Consider the following 24,551-nt stretch of genomic DNA (forward strand, 5'->3'; position numbering starts at 1 on the left):
ATTCTTAACCACTGAGCCCCCAGGGAAGTCCCCAGAGTGGGCTTCTTTAGAAAGAGTCATCAGAGAAGACTTCTCTGAGGAGGCGACCTTGGAGCCGAGACCCGCTAGATGAGAAGGAGCCAGTACCAAACTTTAACTTGGCCAATGGAGCAGAAACCAGTATGACAAGGGTCACACACACCAGCGAGGTTGGACAAGTAGACAAGAGCCAGACCATGGAGGCCCTTGAAGGCAATGGTAATGAGTTTGGATGGACTGCTAGCACAGAAGGAAGACACTGCATAGCAAGCATGGGGGTGATGGGCTCGGATGTACGTTATCAAAGGTTGGCAGCTTGGGCTAAGGAGGTGGCAGCACAGATGGAGAGAATTAGACGGTCTGGGGAAGTATTGAAGGTGGAAGGTGGGGTGGGGGATGGGCACTGACTGCAAAGACGAATTCCTTCTAACCTTGCTGTGTGTACACAGTCCCTGGGAGAGGAGATGCCTGGAGGCCAAGGGGGGTTCTCTCACCAAGGGCGAAGGAAAAGCACTGAACTGGGAATCAGGACATCTGAGTCCTCCATATCTTAGGCATGGAGACTGGACTGGGTCAACTCTAAAGGCCCTTCCAGCCCTAGCAGCCCAGGCCTTGGTCTATGTCAATTGTTGGGGCACCTAAAGGGGGAAGTGTCAAAGGAGCTGTAAATCAAGGTTGATTTCACAGAGCAAAGGCCCAGGTCTCTGTCTCCTGGGCTGCTTACCCTGGGGTGATGTTAGTCCTTTCACCACCTCTTATCTGCCCCCAGGGAGATGTTGGCTAAGCCCAGGCAGCAGGCAGTTGATCAGCTCTGAAGTTCTGGCTCCTGCAGCTCATTGCTTCTCTGAGGGCAGAACTTGGAGCTAGAAGAGGCTAACCAGCCTCTTATGGTCTGAGGGGAAGGGTGGTGGGACCTCTGGCTGGAATCAAACCTCCCTTTCTCCCTGTCCATATTTCCTGACCTTCTTTCCCTGGGTTCTTTAGAAGGTCCTCCAGTCCATTCCTTTGGGACACTCCCCTGTGCCAATCAATCCCCCACCATCAATTGCACTAACTGTAAGTTTCATCCGGGGAAGGAAATGGGCCTCGAGGGTTGTATGTGTCTTCTACGCCACATAACAAATTGGCACAGATTTAGTGACTTCAAACAGCACACATTTATTAGCTCATAGTTCTGTAGGTCAGAAGTGTGGGCATGGCAAGGCTGGATTTTCTTTTCAGCATCTCTCAAGGCTAAAATCAAGGTGTCGGCTGAGCTGTGTTCTCATCTAGAGTTCAGGGTCCTCTTCCAAGCTCACATGGTTGTGGTAAAATTCTGTTCCTTCTGCTGTTCCTGGCTGGCTGTCACATGGGGGCTGCTCCACATTCCTTGCCCTCCGTCCTCAAAGCCAGCAATGGAGAGCCTCCCTTGGGTTGAATCCTGCTCATGTTTGTAACCTCCGACTTCAGAAAGAGCCCAGTCACTTTAAAGGGCTTGCCTGATTAGATCAGACTCATCCGGGATATTCTCCCTTTCATAAGGTCAACTGTGCCATATAATATAACACAACCATAGGAGTAAAATCCATCCTCTGTCCCTATGTGCAGTCCGAGGGATTATGCACCATATGTGTACGGGAGTGGGAGAAGGATCTTCAGGGACGTCTTAGAAGTCCGCTGATTACGAGAGCCAAGGAGGACGTTTTTGGTGGAGAAGGATGGAGGTCATTCCTGGCAATTTGAGAACAGATCATCCAGTAAAGTGAGAAGTTCCTTTGCCTTTTGGGAGGCCATAGAGCCATCTTATGGATGGTTTGAACACTCACCCTAGAAACATCACACCATATGTTGTCTATGTTTGCAGAGTTCATGGCCCCTGGAATCCATTCATCGTTTCTAGGTTGATAAACCCTGGGGCAGGGTGTGGGGAGGGTGCAAGTGGAGATGAGGGCTGAGCAGTGTGAGTTGGGTATTTGGAGCTGCAGTGCTTTCTACCTTCAAGCTGCTCTGTGTTGGTCATGGGAGGGACATAAACCAGACTTCCTCGGTATTGGCCACCTTCGCCAAGGTGACCTCTGCTCAGCGCCCTGTAGACACGTGTGCACATTTGTGGCAGGGCAGATGCCTCAGTGCCAGGTCTGCCCCTGCACAGGCTGTACCGGGGCTACAGCAAGCTCTCCCATGAGCCTAAAGTTGGGATGAGTCCCTGAGAATGAGATCAGGAAAGATGAAATACAGGGGTTGTCTGCTGGGATCCCCCATGGGAGTGCTGATATGGAAATGGATGACTGAGTCTGTTTAGGGTCATCCAAGCTCTGGAGTAACTTTGGGAGGTAGAAAGGGGGATTCCTAAGACTCAGGATCTTGCAATGTTTGTCCAACACTTCTTGGGGGAAGAAGGCAGGCCTGAGGCTGAAAGGCACTGGGCCCCGAGACCTCCAGCTCTCTGCTTCCATTCAAAATCCAGGTAAACTGAGCACACTGTAGCTTGGGATGCAGGGAGAGAACATGCTGATCAGAGGGCCCTAAGTGGGTCCCTTGCGGATATAGGTCAACCTAAATTATATCATTGGTACCGGATGTAGACATTGGTCTCTTGAGAACTTGATTAATGTGGGTCAGCCCAAAGACCTCAGTCACTTACACAAGTAGCTGTCATTTGTTGAGCAATAACTGAATGCCAGTTTCTGTGCTAAATGCTGTATCTGTTAGGGCTTTTAGTGGCAGGCAAAAGAAACTCTCCCTGGCTGATCTGAGAGAAAAACGAATTTATCAAAAGGAAATGGGGGGCTTCCCTGGTGGCGCAGTGGTTAAGAATCTCCCTGTCAATGCAGGGGACACGGGTTCGAGCCCTGGTCTGGGAAAATGCCACATGCCACGGAGCAATTAAGCCCAAGCGCCACAACTACTGAGCCTGCGCTCTAGAGCCCGTGCTCCGCAGCAAGAGAAGCCACCGCAATGAGAAGCCCGCACACCACAACGAAGAGTAGCCCCTGCTCGCTGCAACTAGAGAAAGCCTGCAGGGAGCAACGAAGACCCAACGCAGCCAAATAATAAAAATAAAAATAAGGAAATGGGGTTGAGACTTCCCTGGTGGTCCAGTGGTTAAGAATCTGCTTTCTAATGCAGGGGATGTGGGTTTGATACTAAGATTCCACATGCCCCGGGGCAACTAAGCCTGCGTGCTCTAGAGCCCGCGTGCCACAACTAGAGAGAAGCCCGTGTGCCACAACGAAGTGCCCATGCACTGCAATGAAAGATCCCACATGCCTCAACGAAGATCCTGTGTGCTGCAAGTAAGACCTGATGCAGCAAAATAAATAAATAAATATTATAAAAAAAAAAAAGGAAAGCGGGTAGATCATAAGTTTGCAGGAAGGGCTTAGAGGACCAGGTGTGAGGCCAAAACCAGGCCACAGATCAGGTCTGGGGAAGATCCCACTGCTGCTGCTGAGATTCAGACCTTGTGGCTGGTACCCGGGGTGCTGTAAGGCTTGGACCTTGGGTCTATCCTCTAGCCCTATGACCACTGCAGCCCCAGGAGCTCAATCTCTCTTTTTTAAAAAATATTTTATTTATTTATTTTTGGCGGCACTGGGTCTTAGTTGCAGCACTTAGGCTCTCTAGTTTTGGCGTGCGGGCTCAGTAGTTGCAGCGCGTGGGCTTAGTTGCCCCGTGGCATGTAGGATCTTAGTTTCTCGACCAGGGATTTAACCCACGTCCCCTACATTGGAAGGTGGATTCTTAACCACTGGACCACCAGGGAGGTCCCCAGGAACTCAGTCTCATCATTACTACCACCAGAGAGAGGTCTTCATGGCCCCCACTTTTTGGTCCCTAGCTGTATTCGAAGTCTTGAATAGATGCTTCTATGTGATGGAGCCTAGTCGTATGCCTTAGCTATGAAGGAAGCTGGGAATCTATCTGTCACATTTGTCTTCAATAATAAGAGGCCTGGCCCCCACCAAGATCCATAGGAAATGGAATCCCAGAAGCCAGAAGGCAAGGAGGAGGCTGTGCAGCTCACGGCGTGTCTGCTGCAAATGTGCTATCTCATTCGTTCCCAGCGAGGCAGATGTTGTTATCCCCACTTTATGAACAATGACAATGAGGTACAGAGAGGTTAAGAAGCTTGTCCAGTGTCACACAGCTACTAAGTGGTAGAGTCTCAATTCAAACTGGGACTGTCTGATTCCAGAACCGACACTCTCAGCCACTGCTCTATACCTCCACTGGATGTCAAGGAAATGGAATTTCTGTGTTCACTTAGCTGTGGATTTCAGACTGTGGATTGTGTGACCTAAAGGAGAACTTCCCAGGACTTCCCCGGCGGTGCAGTGGTTAAGAATCCGTGCTTCCACTGCAGGGGGCACTGGTTCGACCCCTGGTCGGGGGAACTAAGATCCCGCAAGCCGCATGGTGTGACCAGAAACAAGCCAGTGCCAAGCCACCAACTGGGCTCTAAGAGTCGGCTCCATCCTGTCCTTGTCTGGCTGTAATAGCTCTCTCCACACACATGTAAAGTGGCCCTGCCGGGGCGGCCCGGGGTGGGAGTGAGCAGAACGCAGCTCAGAGCTCCTGTCTTGGCTCTCGTTGAGTCATCCCCTTATTCCTGTGTCTGTCTCATTAAGTCAGTGGATACAGGAGAAGGATATCTCCATCCTTGGCTCAAGACGGGATGTACTGGTTCCCTGTTTTTCCCACCCTCGTCCAAGGTGCATACTATTATTGACTTTAGTTCTGACAGGACCCTGTCCTGTGCACATGCCACTTGCACACCTTCCTCATGCCCTTCTTTCTACCCGGACCACCTGTTTCCTTCCCTTCTATTCACCACAAATCCATCCAGATGAGACTCAGCTCCTTGTTTTCCTAGAGCCTTACCTACACTCTTCCACTCTGGAATTTCTTCTGAATCAGCAGAGAGTGCCTCTTAGCTTGGGTCTTAACCCATCTCCTCTTGTTTTATCGGGATGTGTCTCCCCTTACCAGTTAGATTGCAAGCAAATTGAGGGCAAGGATTATAATTTACTGTGTTTTGTCTCCACCTAGACAGCCTAGTTTTTGACATACAACAGGCACATGGAAGGGAAGAGAAATTTGGTGCCAGAGAGAACTGGATTTGAATCCCAACTTATTTACCTGAGCAATTTGCTTAAGTATTCATTCGTTTATGCATTCAACAATGTTTACTGAGGACCTACTATGTGCAGGCACTACTATGTGTAGGCACCAAGGCTACAAAGGTGAGTAAACGGACATGGTCTCTGCTATCCAGGAACTTGTAGTCTAGGGAGGGAGATAGATGTTGACCCATTGACCAGATAATTTCACAATAAAGAGAGAATGACTAACTCCAGAAAGCACTCTGAAGGACAAACACATGGAGTTTGATCCAATATGGGGAGGGGGTGTGGGGAGTGGGTTAGGAGCCGCATGGAGCCTTGGATTTCTCACCTGAACCACGGAGATATCACCTACCTAGCACACTAGGCTGTTGTAAGTGAGGTAATAGATGCAGTGCACAGAGGTTTAAAATGTGCAGTAAATGTTACCATAATCAAGGCTGGTACACTGGCCAACTGAGTGGCTAAGTTTTGAAGGAAAGTGGGGTTAGACAGATGTGAACATCTCCTGTGCTCAGACATCCCCAGGACAGTGATTCTCAGATACATTTTCCATCAGAATCAGCTGGGAAGCTTTTTAAAAAGGCATACGTCTGCCCTCCACTCTAGATCTACTAGCTAATCAAAATTTCCCAAGGTGGGGTTTGTGTATTTTTAAATTATTTATTTATTTATTTAGTTGCAGCAGGTGGGCTCCTTAGTTGTGGCATGTGGGCTCCTTAGTTGTGGCATGTGAACTCTTAGTTGCAGCATGCATGTTAGATCTAGTTCCCTGACCAGGGATCGAACCTGGGCCCCCTGCACTGGGAGCTCGGAATCTTAACCACTGTGCCACCAGGAAAGTCCCTAGGGGTTTGTGTATTTTTAAAATCATTAATAAGGTCTCTTGCAAAATTTCAGAGTGAGTACACACATCGTAACCATTGAAACATGCAGAGCTATAAAAAGAAGGAAAACAACAATCTCCCTCCCCTTTCTTCCCTCTGCTTCATCTACTCTTGGAGGCCACCAAAGTAAGCAGGCTGGTGTGAATCCCGTTTAGTACGCCAGCTCTGCAGTCTGTGGTTATGTAAAGGAAACTCACAGATAGATACTCACATATGTTTTTTTTCTTTACAAAAGTATTCTCATACTTTTGTAAGTATTTCTCTGTATTTTGCTTTTCTTTTTTCACTTCACAGTACAGCATACACATCTCTTCAGGTTTACAGATATAGGTCCATATCTTCTTTAAAGAGTCACATTATATTCTGGGGAATTCCCTGGAGGTCCAGTGGTTAGGACTCTGCACTTCCACTGCTGAGGCCTGGGTTTGATCCCTGGTCGGGGAACTAAGATCCCGCAAGCTGCGCAGCACGGCCAAAAACCAACCAACCAACCAAACAAACAAACAAGAGTCACATTATATTCTGTAGAATAGATGAGCCACATTTTCCTCAATGCTCCACTGATGCATATGGGTTGTTTTGATGTCTGTAAATGGTAAAGCAATACCCAACTTTGTAAAAGTGTTTTTATTTATAGGTACTTTTATTTCCAAAGGATAATGTCCAAAAACTCAAATGGATCAAATGATCTATGCACGTTTTTTTGTTTTGGCTGCCCCTTGCGGCATGTGGGCTCTTAGTTCCCCAACCAGGGATGGAACACCCACCCCCTGCAGTGGAAGCATGGAGTATTAACTACTGGACCACCAGGGAAGTCCTGATCTGTACACTTTTAATTTTAATAGATATTGACCGTTGTGTTTCCAAAATATCTGTGGCAGTCACATCCCCATCAGTAAAGCAGGAGAGCTGTGTATTTTGGAAAACTCCCTAGGAGATTCTGAAGTGCAGCCCAGGATAAGAACCACTGGCCCAGAGCAAGCCCAGAATGGCCCCCAGGTTCCTGAAAGGGGTGTCAGGAGAGAATGAATGGGCTCCCAGAGATGTGAAGAAATGGTTCTTTTCAGCCCTCCCATCTCCCTCAGGCTGTGAGGCAAACCCTCCTGCCTCTGGAGAACTTCCTACAAAGCTCCTATATAAAGCATCATTGTGGGATGGAGTGAAGGAGGACATAGTTTGGGGTGCGCCTCGGGACCCAGGAAGAGCTCTGGGCTAGTGCGTGCCTTCCCTGTTGCAGTGGAGCTGGTCCTAAGTAAATGTTCAATCTCCTGGGAGGCGCCTGACTCAGGCTGAGAGGTTCTAGAGGGCTGGCTGGGACTGTGTGTGGCTCTCAGATGTCAGCAGGGTCAGGACTTCTCAGCCTCAGCCTATCACATTTCTTTTGAGCTCTGTGAAAGCTCTCCTTGGCTGGGGAAGGCAGAGCATGGAGGATGCGAGGGTGTGTGTGGCTTTCTGAGCTTTGAAGAGGAGACATGCTTTCCAAGGGCTGCGAGTTCCTAAGAAGGCCAACAATCATGTTGTCTTGATCCTCTCTTTTTTCGTAGACTCTGCGGAGACCATTAAGTACAAACAAAGAAAGGTAATACTCCCTTCTTCCCATCCAAGCCCACAGGAAAGTCAGCCTTGGCTGCCCCTCATGGTCTGCTTCACTCTATTCAGAAAGAGGTCTCAGTGTCCTAGAGCATCAGGGCGTGGGCACAGCAGTAGCTTTTCCATCCCATCTTGACTTCTATTCATGCTTTCTCTTTCTCCACCTCCCTCTCAAGGTCCCCTAATGGTGTGGCTCTTGTGTATGTGTGTGTGTGTGTCCAACTCTGCTCTCCATTGCAGGATAAAGCCAAAATGGAACTCCACCTACTTCTGGCTCTTCTACTTGGGACAGTTTCAGCTCTTCATCTGAGAAAGTCTCCTTGACCTTCAGCCTTTCTTTCTCTACTTGACTCCTTTCTATAGTTTATACGGTCAGAGTCACATAACCCCCTTCCTCTCTGGCCATCCCCTATTTCAGGATCTCTGCACAGAAAGGAGCGGGGACTCTAGAGCTGGAGTTGAAGGGATTCCTCAGGGCATCTGCATGTCTGCAGTCTTGGTTCTACTGTGACGGTCTCAATGTTGTCCTTTCTGCAAGATGCAAACGATGATCAAATGATCACTTCTTTTACTTTGAGCTCACCGAGTGTGCTGTGCAAAGCGTTTTCTATGCCTTATCTCCTTTAATCCTCATAGCATCCCCATGAGGTATGTGGTGTGCTATACCCATGTCACAAATGAAGAACTAAAGCTAGTAGATGATGGAACCAGAACAAAACCCACAACTGCCTGACTCTAAGTTCATGCCCGTCACCACCAGGACCTCATGTGGGAGGTTGGCTTCTCCTGGGGTGGGGTGGGCTCTGTTCCGGGTTCTTCTTCTTCCAGGGCTCTGCTTGCAAATGCCTGGGGCCAGGAGGGAGCTGTCCGTGGTTCTGGGGAGGAAGAGGGGAAGATGTGAAGGAGGGGCACTAGGCCTTTCTTCTTGCCAGGAACTGAAATGTCCAACATTGAGAGCCCCTTGGGAGATGACACCCTGCCTCAGGTTGGGGAGGTGCCAGAAAGTGAGGCAAAGGGGGTCCCTGTGGAGGAGCCGATGCTGCTAGAGGAAGAGGAAGACAGGGGCTCTGGAAGTGAAGATGCCCCCAGGGAAGAGGGGGCTGTTGAGTCCATCGCAGCCTTGGATGAGGTAGACAGGGACCTTCAGGGTCCTAAGGATGAGGACACAGTAAAACTGGAGGGCATCCCTGGATGCAAGACCTGCCGCTTCCTCCTGGTGGGGAGGCCCTGAATTTTATTCATGCTCAGGTGAGTGGCCGGCGATGGGGAGCTGGTGGCTCCAGCCTCTGTGTCGCTGGTCATTTTCCGCACTGAGGACCCTGGGGGTGTTAGCAGAGGCTGAGACCCGCAGAGGTGTTGGGGGTAAGAGGTGAGGGTCATGCGGAAACAGAAGTTTCATCTTAATCTCCAGCCTTCAAATGTCTGTGGGGCTGGTGGGGTGGCGGGTGAGTTTTGGAGACTTAGACACCCAGGACTAAGGTGACGTGAATTCCTGTGGGACAGGCACTCCATTCTTCCTCTTTCATTCTGCCCCGCAGTTGACGTGCCAGAGGTGCTACCGGGGCAGACTCATCTGCATCCACAACTTCAGCCTTAATTACCAGATCCAGTGCTTAGTCAGACAGATCAACCAGGGCCAAGTCTGGATCAGAGGCCAGGTCACCGGCTGGGTAAGAGGGGTCCCAGGTCTCAGTGGGGGGCACCCCCTGACCCCAGCCCATGTTCAACCTGCTGCAGATTTGTCTGTGCTTCTCCTCTACAATCCCCTGAAGAACTGGGGATAGATGGACACCTGGGTGAGACAACAAGGGGGCTGCCTAGGCATCGGGAACAGCCAAGCATTTAGAATCAGGGTGTTTAGGTGCGAGTTCTGCTCAGTCTCTGACTGTCTATAGGACCTGGGCAAGACCGTGAGCCTTGTTCCTCGTCTGTAGGGTGGGGTTGGAACTCCTGCCCTACCTCTTGTTAGAGCCAAAAGGATGGGGGTGTCACTGGAATGCATAGAGTGTGATGGTGACAAGCACTGTGGATCTACATTTCAGTTGACCAGGACTGTGTCCATTGTGGTCCAGCGGTCCTTTAAGGGCCAATGCCTGGCAGGCAGCGGGAGGGTCAGGCAGGGATAGTCCCAGCTCTGCCTGCCTGCTTTCCCTTTGCCCGTGTCCCAGCCCACCTCTTTCCCTCTTGCCTCCCCTAGGGTCGCTGCACACGCTTTTGCTGGCTTGATGGCACTCTCTGGAAGTTTGCATACGGGGCTGCTGGCCAGCTCTGGGGCAGCGCTGGTAGATGTGTGACCCTGTGCACCGGAAGTGAGGTGGTGGGAGTGGGGGTGAATAATGGCAAGGCCTGGGAGGGCGGAGGCTCCAGGAAGAGCCAGACCCTGCACAGGAGAGGCCTCCTGGCTCTTTAGACTCACCTCCACTGAGGTGTGGGGTAGGCAGAGGGGAAGGCCCTACAGGGAGAACAAGAGGCTGAGACTCCTTCCTGTTGCGTCTTCACAGGAGGCCACTGGCATCGAGCTCCCTGTGGCGTGGCTCTCCCGATCATCTGTTCCTACTGAGCTGGAGCTTTGTGGGCAGCCTCCTCCCATCCCCTCCCCTCCAGCCCCCAGCAATAAAATTGTTTTCCTGAAACTGATTTCTTTTTCTTCCAATCATGGATCTACTCTGCTTAGCCCCACCCACGAGCTTTCTGCCATACAAGGACCACACCTCCCCACCCTACTGTCTTTCATGAAAAGGAACAGAAGTTATCACCCTCAAGGAGGATGGAGCATGGGGTGGGGTCTGTGTGGCCCGAGACAGAGGAATGGGCTCAGGTGGCTCTTTTCGTAGGACACCCCATTACCGGGCTCGTGCATTGCAGGTGCTGCCAGGACACCACGCATCTCTCTCCAGACTTTCAAGGTGAATTCTCAATGTCCTGTACTTGCATCTCCACGTCTGAGGGCCTTTCCTTCCTCTCCCACAACCTGTGATCGCCTTAATGTGCCAGGATATTAACATGTCCCTGGGAACAGCCCACAACTCTCAGGAGTGGGTGTATGAGTACCCCAGTCCTTTGCCCCCTCAAGTGGAACAATTCTGGGGCAAGTATCGGGCACTGCTTCCCAGCGTTTCCCAGTGGGATTAACTTCCAGTTATCCACTGAGGTAGCTGGCTTTATAACACACATTTTATTGGCTGTCTTCTCTTCCCCACATGAACTCTCCTCTTCCCCACGACTGTCCCAGCACCTCCCATATAAAGTACTTGCACTCAAATCCTTGCCTCAGGGTCTGTTTCCGGGGAATCTCAATATAAGACAAACTGCTATAGGTCCAGCTCTGTGTAAGGTTTGGGAATATGACAAGACACAGCTCCCTGCCATTCGGGAACATACAGATGTTTGTAATACAAGCACAACAGCATCTACTAATTGTTACCTCTTATTGTGCACCCACAAAGTACCCCCTGCTGTGGCAGGCATCTTACAAAGATGACCTTGTTTTTTTGTTTTTTTTGTTATTTTTTCCGGTACTTGGGCCTCTCACTGTTGCGGCCTCTCCCGTTGCAGAGCACAGGCTCTGGATGCACAGGCTCAGCGGCCATGGCTCACGGGCCCAGCCGCTCCGCGGCATGTGGGATCCTCCCAGACCAGGGCACGAACCCGTGTCCCCTGCATCGGCAGGCGGACTCTCAACCACTGCGCCACCAGGGAAGCCCGATGACCTTGTTTGATCAGTAATTATTATCCCATTGTACAGAACCAGGCTCAGAGGAGTTATGACCTGCTTTTTTACCCAAGGCTGAACATCTAAATGTGACCCGTGCTGTGATTCAAGTATCTCCAGAGCGTGTTCTTTCAACCATTAGGATTTCATGTCTGGAAGTGTCGGCTGCTTCCAGGACATGATCATATGGGGACAGAGCACAGAGGGGAGGCACGAGAGACTCATCTACCCTTGGGTTCATCTTGGGGCATCGGACTCCAACCCAGCTGGAGATGAGGGAGTCCCAATCAGAGGTGAGGAAGGAAGGCATTCTGAACCCTCCCTCTAATGGGGAGGTGAGCAGAAAGTAAGGCATCAATGCTCCGAAGCCCACTTCCTCCGGGGCTCCTCAAATTCTTAGAAGTACACATGGCCCCAGGGATTCCGTTCTATCTGGTGGCCCAGATAGAAGAGGCTACTTACGCAAGGTTGCACAGGAAGTTGAAAAAGATAGAAATCACACTGAGGTCCTTTGTAACTGCTGTTCTCTTGGTTTCAGTGACGGTGGAATTCTGACACACTCTTACGAGTTCAGCCCTGTGCTGTGTGCCGTGGAGGGTGCACTGGGAGAACGTTCCCTCCTTGCCCTCATGGACTTTGTATTCTGGTGTGGGGAGGCATTGCTTCTCTTTATTCCAGTACTACTAATAAAGAGTAACAAAATCTCTCATTTAATTGTTTATTGATCTTTATTGGAGTATAGCTGCTTTACAACGGTGTGTGAGTTTCTGCTGTACAGTGGAGTGAATCAGCCATACGTATACGCACATCCCCTCTTTTTTAAAACCCCTCATGTATTAAGCACTAAATAGGTGCCAGTGTCTGTATCAGGAGACTTTGTGCTCAGGTGAGACCTTGTTTTATTCCTCACAAATCTCTCTTGTTGGCAGTGGTTTGTGACAGAAGCGTGACTTCCAGTCCACAAAGGTCTCCTTTGGGGGATTAATGTCAAGGAGGGGGCATGAAGGAGCATTTGGGCTCCTGGTAACATCCTGTATCTTGACCTGGCCTGGGTTACGTGGGTGCATCCCCTCCGTGACAACGCCTCAAGCAGTGCACGCTACAGTGCACATTACAGGATGCATGTTAAAGATGCATCCTCAAGAAAAGCTTTAGGGCTTCCCTGGTAGCGCAGTGGTTGAGAGTCCGCCTGCCGATGCAGGGGACATGGGTTCGTGCCCCGGTCCGGGAAGATCCCAGATGCCGTGGAGCGACTGGGCCCGTGAGCCATGGCCGCTGAGCCTGCGCGTCCGGAGCCTGTGCTCCACAATGGGAGAGGCCACAACAGTGAGAGGGCCGTGTACTGAAAAAAAAAAAAAAAAAAAAAAAGCTTTCAATGAAATAAGAGGACTGGCCTTATGTCCCCAAATAAGGGCTTGTGTGGTATTTTTCCTGTCCAAAATGACGCTAACGAAGCTCTGGGAAGCTCAGCTTGTGTCTTTACAATGGTAACCCTAGTGTTCCTTGCATCGTCATGCCGGACACAGAGCGGGAGCTCAAGCAGCTCTCAGCGCTTACTTGCTGATGAGGGTCACAGTTCGGTCTCAGTTTCCTGACAAGGGCTACCCCCAGCTCCACATGCCAGGTGCTGTTCTGAGGGCTTTACTGGAGCTGATCTCATTTGAGGTAGGTCCTGTCCTTAGCCTCAATTTATGGATGGGAAAACTGAGACCCAGAGGGGCTGACCCTGGAATGGTGATTCCATTCTATCAAGACGTCACACTATGCTGCCCTCTGCATAACGTGGGGCTGGATGGACATTTGAGACGAGAGACAGAGTTTGAAACCCCTGTGAAGATAGATGCAAACAGTAAGCCAGAGAGTTGGCGTTTCATGGATGCTGAAAAGGTGGGCACCATTGGCTAGTCTGGGAGTAACACATTTGGGTGAATCAAAGAAAGCAAGGATGTAGGAGTCAAACAGACTAGGGTCAGACATGCCACTTCTAACTAGTTGTGTGAGCTTGGGCAAGTTATTTCACCTCTCTGAGCTTGTGTGGTAGGTCTGTGTGCTGGGATGGCAGTGTCTAATTGGCAGGATGATTGTAAAGATTAAGTAAGTAGGATAATGGATGGGAAAGCCTTAATGAAGCATAGTGTTTGGCATGTGGTAGACCTTCAAAAATGTCATTTCCGGACTTCCCCGGCGGCCCAGTGGTTAAGACTCCGCGCTTCCACTGCGAGGGGCGTGGGTTCAATCCCTGATCAGGGAACTAAAATCCTACATGCTGCACGGCGTGGCCAAAAAAAAAAAAAAAGAGTTATTTCCAGTTTTACATCAGACATCACCGTGGTGACTGAGCAGGGCCCTGAAGTCCCTGGGATGTCTTTGCCCAAGGTCAACCCCGGGGAGAGGCAGGCCAGAGAGAGGAAGTAGAGGGAAGGCAGGCGTGGGGGTGACTAGGGAGCCGAAAGGTCTTGGTTTAGGCCTGTCTCTGACTTGCTGTGTAATCTTGGCTAACTTATTTAAGTTCTCTGAGATGCCATTTCCTAATGTGTAATAAAGGGACGTTTAAATGACACAACGCTTGTAAAGCTTATCGTGGTGCTGGCCAACGGGAGTAGCCAACCTTATTGCTCATCCCAACCACTGAGTGAAATGAGGCCCCTGGCCTGGGCCCCAGGACTGGGGAGAATAATGGGGAGGGGGGCTAGTTTTCCACCCCTCCCCAGCTAAGGAAGTCTCCTGCTTGAACTCTGGAGACCAGGCTTTTGGGCCCTGGAATTAGACAATCAACCGCCAAGTCAGGTAGATAAGCTGAGGGTTGCGTCCGTTGGGCCAGGGAGATAACAGCCGAGACCGTTACTCTGAATTCAGGCCCAGAAGTGACCACTCAGATACTTCTCCATTTGTAGGTCCCCTGAGAGGGCAGAGGAGTGGAAGGAATCCAGGCCTTTTCACCCTCTGGGTGACCTGTCCCTGATGCCCTGAGCGCTGGAGGGCTGGGCTGGAATCCAAGGAACAAATATGCACTGCCCAGCTAGGATATCACAGAGTGGAGTCACCCACCCTGACAGGGCCCCAAGCTCTTGGCAGTGATGTCTGGCAAAATCAAGGCTCAGCGCTTGCTGGCCTCTCCTTGGATTGCAGTGAATGTGGCTGGAACTTGGTTGATTAATATTTTGACGTTTTGTTCATCATGGTAGCTTTACATCGATTCTGATTTTTAAGAAAGATGGCATTAAATATTTATTTATCTTGACTACTGAGTTCTTTAGTGTCCCCTTAAATTTTGCAACTGAGGCAAGTGCCTTCCCCTTAGTCTTGACCTTGGTCATGAAAGAGGGCTGGTGGGAGATGGGGAGTCGGGGTGGTGTGGGGAGGCTGGCCCACAGAGCATCTGAATGACTCTGCAGGAAGGTTTCCATTCCAGCTGCTGCCTCCCCACCAGAAAGATATGCCTCAAGGTTGGACAAAATAGCATGTTCTAGATCAGTGATCCTCAACAGGGGTACTTTTTCTTTCCAGAGGACATTTGAAAATGTGTGGAGACATTTCTGAGTGACATGATCTGGGGAGGCACGGTTGACATCTAGTGGGTAGAGACCCAGAGATGCTGCTAAACTTTCTACAAGACACAGGACAGCCCCTCCCCCAACCTTCAACAAAGAATGATTTGACTCCAAATAGTAATAGTGCAAGGGTTGAGACACTTGATCTAGAGCCACAGCATAAAGGAAGGAGCATAAGTTTTTCACATATTAAAGATAAGAAAGAGATGGAGAGGGAGAAGGAGAGAGAGAGGAAGAGAGTGAAGGAGGGAGGGTGGGAGAGGGAGAAGGAGAGAGAGAGGAAGAGAGTGAAGGAGGGAGGGTGGGGGAGAGAGAGAGAGAGAGAGAGAGATGGGGTGGGTAGAGAATGTTGGGAGCCCCAAAGACTTAGAAATCCCAGTTCCCCCACTTCCTGCATAACCTTGGCAAGTCACTTTCCCTCTCTGAATCTCATTTTTCACATCTGTGCAGTAGGGCTAATCATACATTTTCATGGGACTGAGGTTAGGAAGGTGAGCTTTCAAGGATGCAATGCACATAACGTACTTGGTCTAGATAAGAGCTCAGAAGGGCTGAGTCTCCCCTTCATCTCCCACCTCCTCTCCTGTGGTCTCCCTCTCCCTGGGATTCTCCACTTCATTTGCTGGAATATTGACCAGAGGAAGACTGCTCCTGGGGCTAAAGAGTATTGTTCAGACTGGGACCCTTTAGGGGTGCTGAGAATCATGCCTGGACAGTAGTCATCTGGGGCTTTCTCGAGCATACAAGGATGTTTGGGCACCTGCATATGGCAGGAGGCAGGTCCCTGATGTCCCAGCAGAGAGCAGGGCCCAAGGGTGGGAGGACAGAGCAAACCTCTTATCAGCTCCACTGTCCCCCCCCGCCCCCACCAGCCCAAGCCTGGGGCAATCGTCCTGGCTTCTTCCCACTTCCCCAAAAGCCCAGTATAAGGGTTGCCTCTGGCACCCAGGAGCCAGAGGCACTGAGAGTGGAGGCTCCAGACTCTGAGGACGTAAGTGCTCCCTCGGCTGCCCGGGAAGGAGAGGGCCAGGGCTGGGGGAAGCAGGACCCTATATGGCAAACACCCTGGAGGCCTGTCCTTAGGACCATTATGGCCACTATCCTTCCCCTTTCACCCCCAGTGTGAGTGAAATTGGCCCTCAATGTGAGCAGACCTGTTCCCATGGCGGCTAGCATCTGAGCTAAGTGCTGCCCCAGGGAGCAGTGATGGAGCTCTCAGGAAAAAGGGTCTTTTGTACTTGAGCTGACAACCCCCTGTTCTTTTCTTGACTCTCCAGCTCAGGGTCTGTTCACGGGGGGAGAAGGAAGCTCTCTAGTTTGCCCTTTAATCCACCAGTGAAGCAAACACTGCATCTCCACTGTGTGCCAGGGGCCGTGCAGACACGTGAGAAGTCCCCAAGGAGGAAAGGTGAAGCTGTGTCCCTGTCACAAGACTGAGGGGATATGAAATGCCTCCTGCTTCTGCCTCTTGTCCTGCTGGGGACAGTTTCTGCTCTGTATCTGGGTAAGTCCTCCCCTTCCGCCCTCATCCATTTTTCTCTTTTCTCCTCTTTCCTGCATCTGTTTTTGCTCTTGTGAGCCAGGGCCACAGCCTCCCCTCTTCAGTTGACCCAGCCCACCTCTAGTTAGATTTCTCCTGGACTCAGAACTGTGACCTGAACTTTCCGTCAGGGCTCTTTTGCAAGGAAAAACACCCACCTGTGAAGATGAGGGCTTCTCACAGGTGCTGCCTCCCACTCCCAAAATACCCCACCTGTGGTGTCAGCCAGGTTCTCATGCCTTTGGGTGTGTGATGCAAGAATTCTGGCTTGCCCAACCCCCAAGGGATCCTTCCAGTCTTGGTTCCAGATGGCGTCCCTCGGAAGGCTGAGTGGGGCCATCAGAGCTGTCCGTGGTCCTGGAAGAACAGAGAGCCCGGCCTGAGGGCAGGTTACCTCTTCTCTTCTTTCCAGAGAATGATGCCTCCCATCTGGGCAGCAGAGAGACACAGGCTGACCTGAGCCAGGATCTGGAAGGTTCGGGGGAACAGGAGGGAGAGCTGGCCCTGAATTATGGAGTGCTTGAGTCGGAGGAAGAGGACGCTGTGGCTTCCAGCTATCAAGATGCGTTTGAGGATGAGGGGGCCATGGAGTCAGACCTAGCTGCCCTAGACAAGGATTTGCAGTGCCCTAAGGAAGAGGACACAATTCAGCTTCCAGGCGGTCCTGGGTGCAAGACCTGCCGCCTCCTGTTGGTGCGGACCCCGAGGAAGTTTCGGGAAGCTCAGGTAAATGGCAGGGAGGTTACTATGGGGGACCAGGTGGAGGAGACAAGAGTGGAGGCAAACTTCTGTCCCCTGTCATTTGGACCAATGGTTCTCCAAGCCGAGTATGCATCAGAGTCTCCTAGAAATCTCATTAAAACACAGATTTCTGGGTCCCGTCTCCTCAATTTCTGATTTAGCAAGTCTGGGGCTTAAGAGTTTGCATTTATAACAAATTCACAGGTGGTGATATTTTTGGTCAGGAGACCGCACTTTGAGAACCACTGGCTTAGATAAAAAGCTTTGGTATAAGATATGCCTGTGCTAAATCCTGGCTTTGCTTGTCACCAGCCATTTTATTTGGGCAAGTCACTTCACCTTTCAGGGCTCCTGTATCTTCAATTTGTAAAATGGAGGTGTACCGTACCACCTCTTGGAGTTGTGGAGAGGATTTAAATAATACATGGAAAGTATTTAGAATAGTCCCTGGGTCATTGTAAACTCTCAGTAAATGGTGGCTGTAGTTATTCTGAATATTATTATTCTTTTCTGCAAGAAGTTCCTGACACCAAATAAAGGAACAAGAGACGGGATTCAGGGGGGCGATAGATCCCTGATTTCTGACTTGGAAAGGGATGAGGGGGTCTCTCCTGGAGACTCAGGGACTTGAGAGAAAACAGTGAATTTTCTACCCCACCTCTTCTCTCTGCAGAGTATATGCAGGAAGTGCTACCGAGGCAACCTCGTCTCCATCCACAACTCCTATTTCAACTATCGCATCCAGGTCTGGGTCAGTAGGATCAACCAAGCACAGGTCTGGATCGGAGGCTTCATCAAGGGCCGGGTAAGCGAGGGGCCAACTCCCAGGTACACGAAGGTCTTTCTGATTGCCTCAAGGGACCACCTGCTGGCATAAAGCCTCATCCCAGCAGCTGAAGCTGGCTCATACCGGCTTAGGAGAACTGATGATTGAGTGCTTCTCTTCCTAACTCCATGTTCAGTGGCTTCATGCTTGTAGCTTGAAATCTGCCATGGTGGATGTATTTACACCAAGGAAATTGACAATTATTACAAATCAGGTTTCTTTCTTCCCTCTAGCCTCTCACCTTCCCCCAAAGCTGGTTGTTACACGTTTACCAGCACACTCCCGGCGTCAGGAGATAGATTCTATATCTAGTTTGGTCCCTTACTAGCTGAATGACTGCCTCCAAATTTCAGTTTCCTCATCTCTAAAGTAGGGTCCTTCTCTCAGAGTGGCCTTGGGATTGTGGACAAATAAGTGCCATTATATTTGCTACTCAAGTGTGGTTCACGGACCAGCAGTATCAACATCACCGGGTAGCTCATTAGACATGCACGATCTTGGGCCCCGCCCCAGACCTCCTGAATCAGAATCCACATTTTTCACTAGATCCCTAGGAGATCTGTGTGCACAGTGAAGTTGGAGAAGCCTACTCTGTGTGATAGCCGGAAGTGATGTTTGCTCTTCCATTGTCATTGCCTGCGAACGCTCAGGGATGGGTCTCAACGGTATCCTAGGCAGGTAGTCAGTGAGAGGAGATTATATATACAGTGTTCAGGAAGGGATACCCAGTGGGCTTTCTGGAGACCCAGAATCTGTCTGTCTCTCTGGACCTCTGCTCTCTGACCCAGCCTCTCTCTTCTCTAATTCCAGTGCCAGAAATATCACTGGACTGATGGCAGTGCCTGGAATTTTGTACACTGGGCCTCAGGACAACCTGGGAATGGGAGAGGCCGCTGTGTGGCCCTGAGCACCAGAGGTGAGGGGGGCCGGGCACCAGGACAAGGGGAAGGGGTGGCAAGGTGGACTCCCACACATGTCCCTTTGAGCTGCCTGAACACACCTCCCCAAACCCACACCCTCCCTCCAACTGGAGAACCAATGTCCCTGTCTGTGAGGAGGGCTGAGATGTAGGGATTCCTTAGAGCAAAACCAGGTGATGAGGCTCCCAGTACAGGGGCTAGATGAGGACTCTCCATCCTCCCAGGCAAAGCTGGGCTCGGGGCCTGGGGGCTCCTTTCCTTCCTCTGATATGATGGCGACAAGGAGTGAATATGGGACAGATGGGAGGAACAGATGTGAATGTAAGGTGTGGATGAGGCATGAGGTGAAGATGCGGGCATTAAGGATGACTGACATAATTTGCCAGCTTTGAACAGCATGGCTGCCAGATGTGAGGGAACTTATTACAATGGCTGGACCATATGGGTTGGAGTAAGATGGCCGAGATTCACATCCCAGCTGTGCCACTTGCCAGCTGAGACACAGGCAAGTTATCACTCCCACTAAGCCTCAGTTTCTTCATCTGTGAAACGAGAGTGATGACAGCACTGACCTCTTGGAGAGTCATTGTGAGGATTAAACGATAGTCCATATAAAGCACTTAGCACATTGCCTCTGCAAGGGAAGAGATCAATGGCTAGTCCGGATGTGTGGGAAACCTGTGGCCATCGGATCATGACTACGGCAGGCAAAGATGACATATGAGGTGCCTGAGGAGGGGAGGAGGGAGCACAGGCCACACACGCAGGTGGGCAGCTGACATCACTGTGCTCTCTACCGCTAGGGGGTCGCTGGCGACGAGCTCGATGCAAAACACGTCTGCCCTTCGTCTGCGCCTTCTAAGCCAAGCCAGAGGCACGGAGATCCTCCCTTCACGCCCTCCTGGTGGCCTCTGTCCTACCCTTGGCACTTGTCCCCAGCCTCTCCGGATCATAAAGCCAGACTTCCCACAGCATCTCCTGACTCTTGTTTCTTCATTGAGCACTTTAGAGGAGTTGGACTCTGGGTTGGAAAATCCTGGAAGCATTCACTTCGGTTTCGTGGGGAGTGGAGTGGGACTTTGAGGAAAGGAAAAGATGTTGCAGTAGGGCGCCGGATTGGGGGGGCGGGGCGGGGGCGGGGCCCCGGGGTGTGTCTGCAGCGCCACCTGGGGGCGGAGTGCGTACCAGGCGGCGGTCCTTCTCGTTCCGGCGCCGAGGATTCCACAGCGCGCGCCCCACCTCCCCCAGGTTCTGGGAGGAAGAACTCCTTTGGTGAGGGGGTGGGGAACTGACCCTGTTGCTCTGTTTGGATTCAGTAAAATGTGCGGGGCGGGGTGGGAGTGGCGGCTTTCCAAAATGGAGGCTCTGTGGCAGATTCAAGAATTGGATGGACCATTGAGGTGCCACCTGCGCTAACCACGTAGGGGGGAAGAGAAAGTAGTCTGTCGGGGCAGCCGGCTTCTCTAGACCTGTGTCTGTGTCACTTATGATAATGGCCCCTATTTTCCACTCTCCCAGCCACCTGTGTGTGAGTTCAGAGGCCCCAACTTCTTCTGAGATGGTTCTCCACCCCATTCCCAGGAGGGTGGCTGTCCTCCTCACTGCACCCCGAATCCTTCGTCCCCTCCCCGGTCCCCAGCCTACCTCCCCTCCCTAGAGGGGCCGCATTCTCAGGAAGGAGCTGCCTCTCATCCCAGGGCCCTTTAAAAAAAAATTATTATTATTATGTTTATTATTATTTTTGGCTGAGTTGGGTCTTCGTTGCTGCGCGAGGCCTTTCTCTGGTTGCAGCGAGCAGGGGCTACTCCTCGTTGCGGTGCGCGGGCTTCGCAGGCTCTAGGCGCGTGGGCTTCCGTAGTTGTGGCACACGAGCTCTAGAACGCAGGCTCAGTAGTTGTGGCGCACGGGCTTAGTTGCTCTGCGGCATGTGGGATCTTCCCAGGCCAGGGCTCGAACCCGTGTGCCCTGCATTGGCCGGCGGGTTCTTAACCACTGTGCCACCAGGGAAGCCCCTCATCCCGGGGCCTTGGGCCCAAAGTCAGGGCATCTGTAGCTGTGTGGCTCCAATGCTGGTTCTACAGCCCCAGGTCTCCTCTGCTTCTCCCATTTTCTCACATCCTGGGGACATTGAGAGAGAACACTGTTGCTGCTCTTAACTTTGCTCCAGGCTGGGCTCCAGGAAGGATCTGGGCTTGATGAAGCGAGAAACTCAGACTGGAAACTGGGTATTCAGAGGACAGAGAGCCCCGGGTTGTGAGAGAGAGAGAGGGATAGAAAGAGAGACTTCTTTGGGGGTGTAGTTCTACATGGGGCGCAGGGAGAAGGTACAAGTATTTCTGGGGGCGCACACATACACATGTGTATATGTATCTTGGTGTGTACAAGAGTCAGTCTTTGGATACCTGTGTATATGTGAATCTATATTTGTAAATATGCATAAATCTGTGTGTGAGTCATCATGTATGTGTTGTGCGTACGTTTTATACATCTCTATTTATGGATATGCCTTTACGTCTGTGTCCATCTTTGAGTGTGTGTATCTGTGTAGCTTTGTACCTTATACTCCTGAATCTGTATATGCATACATATGTGTGTACCGCTGTGTCTTTGGCCAGTATCTTTGGGAGTATGTGTACACGTCAGTGTGTCTGAGCATACCTGTGTACAGGTCTACCTTTGTGCATGTATGTGTGTGTGTATCTGTACAGCTATCTGATGAAATGTGGAGTTGTTTTTTTTTTAATTGATCTTTATTGGAGTTTAACTGCTTCACAATACTGCGTTAGTTTCTGTTGTACACCAAAGTGAATCAGTCATATGCATACATATGTCCCCATATCCCCTCCCTCATGAGCCTCCCTCCCACCCTCCCTATCCCACCCCTCTAGGTCATCGTAAAGCACCGAGCTGATCTCCCTGTGCTATGCTGCTGCTTCCCACTAGCTAATTATTTTACATTCGGTAGTGTATATATGTCGCTACTACTCTCACTTAGCCCCAGCTTCCCCCTCCCACCCCGTGTCCTCAAGTCCATTCTCTATGTCTACATCTTTTTTTTTTAGATTCCATATATATGCGTTAGAATACGGTATATGTTTTTCTCTGACTTCACTCTGTATGACAGACTCTAGGTCCATCCACCTCACTACAAATAACTCAATTTCGTTTCTTTTTATGGCCGAGTAATATCCCATGGTATATATGTGCCACATCTTCTTTATCCATTCATCTGTCAATGGACATAGGTTGCTTCCATGTCCTGGCTATTGTAAATAGTGCCGCAATGAACATCGTGGTACATGACTCTTTTTGAATTATGGTTTTCTCAGGGTATATGCCCAATAGTGGGATTGCTGGGTCATATGGTAGTTCTATTTTTAGTTTTTTAAGGAACCTCAATACTGTTTTCCATAGTGGTTGTATCAATTTACATTCCCACCAGATGTGGAGTTTTTGGAACAGAAAATCCAGTTTTGCCAGATGTGCTTTGTTTCTAAAGATGCTGGAGTTGATGGAGCAGGACAGGATCGGAGAACCCCAGGGGAAGTGGCTGGTGACGAAGCAGCAGGCTTGAGTCCCTTGAACGTGAGCAGGCCTCTGGCAACAGGAGAAGGAGCCTTGACACTGCTATGAACCTCACCAGTGCTGGGCCCTGGGGACTGCCTCTAGGTGAAGAGGCCTGTCCTCAGTAGAGGGGTCTGTCCATCTGCCTTGGATAGGGATTGGGTCAGGAAGCTCTTAATCACAGCATGTCAGTCTCCCCAAGGGCATGGAAGGGGAGCTGCCTGGAGGTCAGGCTCCTACCCAAGTCCCTGCATTGTGTACTGCAACAAGCTAATCTTGATGCTGTACTTCTAGAAGCAGCAGAAGCAGTGGGGGGTGGGAAGGATGAGCTCTGCACAGGTAGCTCTGGGACTGGTATTTCTGGGACTTGCTGAATGGCAAGCCCCCTCTTATCAGCCTCCACTTATCTCCTTGGTGGGGAATGGGCTCTAGCTAATCCCAGTAACCAAATACACTGCCAGCCAAGGCCAGAGGTAGAGGGAGGGAGGAGAAAGGGGCGGGGTAGGGTGGTGCTCAGACCCTTCCAGACTGAAGCTTGCTTGAGGCAGGCCAGGGTAGAAAAGATGTCCTTCAAATATCCAGTACTGTCTGTTAGTGGGCCTCCGGTTCAACCATTATATATTCATTCCTTTGGCTGTTTAAGGCCTTTCAGACTCGAAGCCCTTGATTAAAAAGCAAATATTCTTAGTACAAGAAACTCCTGAGTGTGTTGCCTATCAATACCTCTGGAAGATTGATTGGTAACTTGCCGAGAACCAGGTTTTGTGAGGAGGAACACAGAAGGGAAAAATGTGTGTAACTGTCAGCGTGCATGGGTGGGGGTTTGTGGAGAAGAAAAGCTATTAACAAGGAGATAATGAAGCAGAGAGTGCTGTGCTCACAGTTTTCTCTTCCTGGGGACCTAGGAAGACTATATTCCCCAGTATTCCTTGCAGTCAACCTGGGCTCTGCAGCATGATACCGAGTCTGGCCAGTGCAATGTGGTTGGATGTGATACAAAGGCCAGACCTGGCCTTTATATGATCCCCTATGATCATCCATGATCCTCCAGTTCTCACTTTCCTTGCCACAGTGATCTGGGGGTCCATGTATCTCAGATGGCATAGCTGCCAGGTGGAAGGGGCTGACTGACCTACGTTGTTGTATTAAATCCTGAGGTTTCACAATTAACTTGTTACTGCACAAAAATCTGCTTTAGCCTAACACATATAGAAAAGAAGGTGCCAACAAATTCCCAGGCAGATATGGCCCAGAAGTCAAGATCCCAGACTCTGGAGTCATAACGGTCTGGGTTCAAGTCCCAGCTCTACCACTTCAGTTTTAAAACCTTACTCAGCCTCAGTTTCTTCTATAAAATGAGGGTTGAATGAGACAATGCCTGTCACACATTTAACTGATTGCTTGGCGATGGTGAGTTATCACTAAATGTTAGCTTTGATGCTGCGCTGTTAGGAATGAGCGTGGGTTTCAGGTCAAATGTCCACGTATTGCAAATTTCTTTTTCTATTTCTAGGATTAACGACAAACCGTAGCAAGCTTACCAGGGTTGGTGTGAGGGGTCACGTGATTATGTTGGTGACTGTGCTGAGTACACATGATGCAGCGGAGGTGAGTCAGTTACTGGGATCAGCCCTACGTCTTGCACAGGGAGCCATAACCTAGTTCAGCCGCGGGGAAGACAACATCAGGCTCACACATACAGAAGCTCAGGCTCGGGATGGGCTGGCAGTCTCAGGACGGGCTGATGCGCCCGTAGGAGGACCACCGCAGTCTGGAGGAAAGGGTCCCCCCAGGACGGAGCTGCCTCTGTCTCCTCCTCAGACAGTATCCCTGTGACCCCAGCCTCAGCCCATCCTCCTGAGAGCTGGATTCACCGGGGCTCCTGGTGGGAGAGCTCAGCTCTGTCTTCACTGATGTCTCTGCTGGTCAGATCTCCAGATGCTGCCTGATTGCCTAGGCCACCCAGGGGGAGGTGTTACCCCATCCTCTTGAGGATGGGGCTGGGGGTGAAGGCAGAGTGGGGAAGGTGGTGATGGGCCTCATGTGGTGTAATCTCACCCCTTCTCTCCCTGGGGTGGGGGATCAGAGGGGTTGGGC

At 50.7% G+C, this 24,551-nt stretch overlaps 2 protein-coding genes across 2 annotated transcripts; both read left to right on the forward strand.

The window, feature by feature from the left end:
• Positions 1 to 8,540: 8,540 nt before the first annotated feature.
• On the forward strand, positions 8,541 to 10,160 carry LOC309808756 (bone marrow proteoglycan-like; the record flags this gene model as incomplete). Its single annotated transcript, XM_082629349.1, has 5 exons — positions 8,541 to 8,816; positions 9,139 to 9,270; positions 9,496 to 9,510; positions 9,798 to 9,909; positions 10,102 to 10,160. 5 exons carry the CDS (start codon positions 8,541 to 8,543, stop codon positions 10,158 to 10,160), a joined length of 594 nt encoding a protein of 197 aa, XP_082485475.1.
• A 5,725-nt stretch (positions 10,161 to 15,885) lies between these two features.
• LOC309807520 (proteoglycan 3-like) lies at positions 15,886 to 19,864 on the forward strand. Its single transcript, XM_082627244.1, has 5 exons — positions 15,886 to 16,367; positions 16,816 to 17,129; positions 17,818 to 17,949; positions 18,781 to 18,886; positions 19,694 to 19,864. The coding sequence occupies exons 1-5, from the start codon at positions 16,307 to 16,309 to the stop codon at positions 19,750 to 19,752; spliced, it is 672 nt and encodes a 223-aa protein (XP_082483370.1). The 5' UTR covers positions 15,886 to 16,306; the 3' UTR covers positions 19,753 to 19,864.
• Positions 19,865 to 24,551: the final 4,687 nt, after the last annotated feature.

This window comes from Mesoplodon mirus (assembly GCF_964341445.2).
Source record: "Mesoplodon mirus genome assembly, chromosome: 7".
Lineage (NCBI taxonomy): Eukaryota > Metazoa > Chordata > Mammalia > Artiodactyla > Ziphiidae > Mesoplodon > Mesoplodon mirus.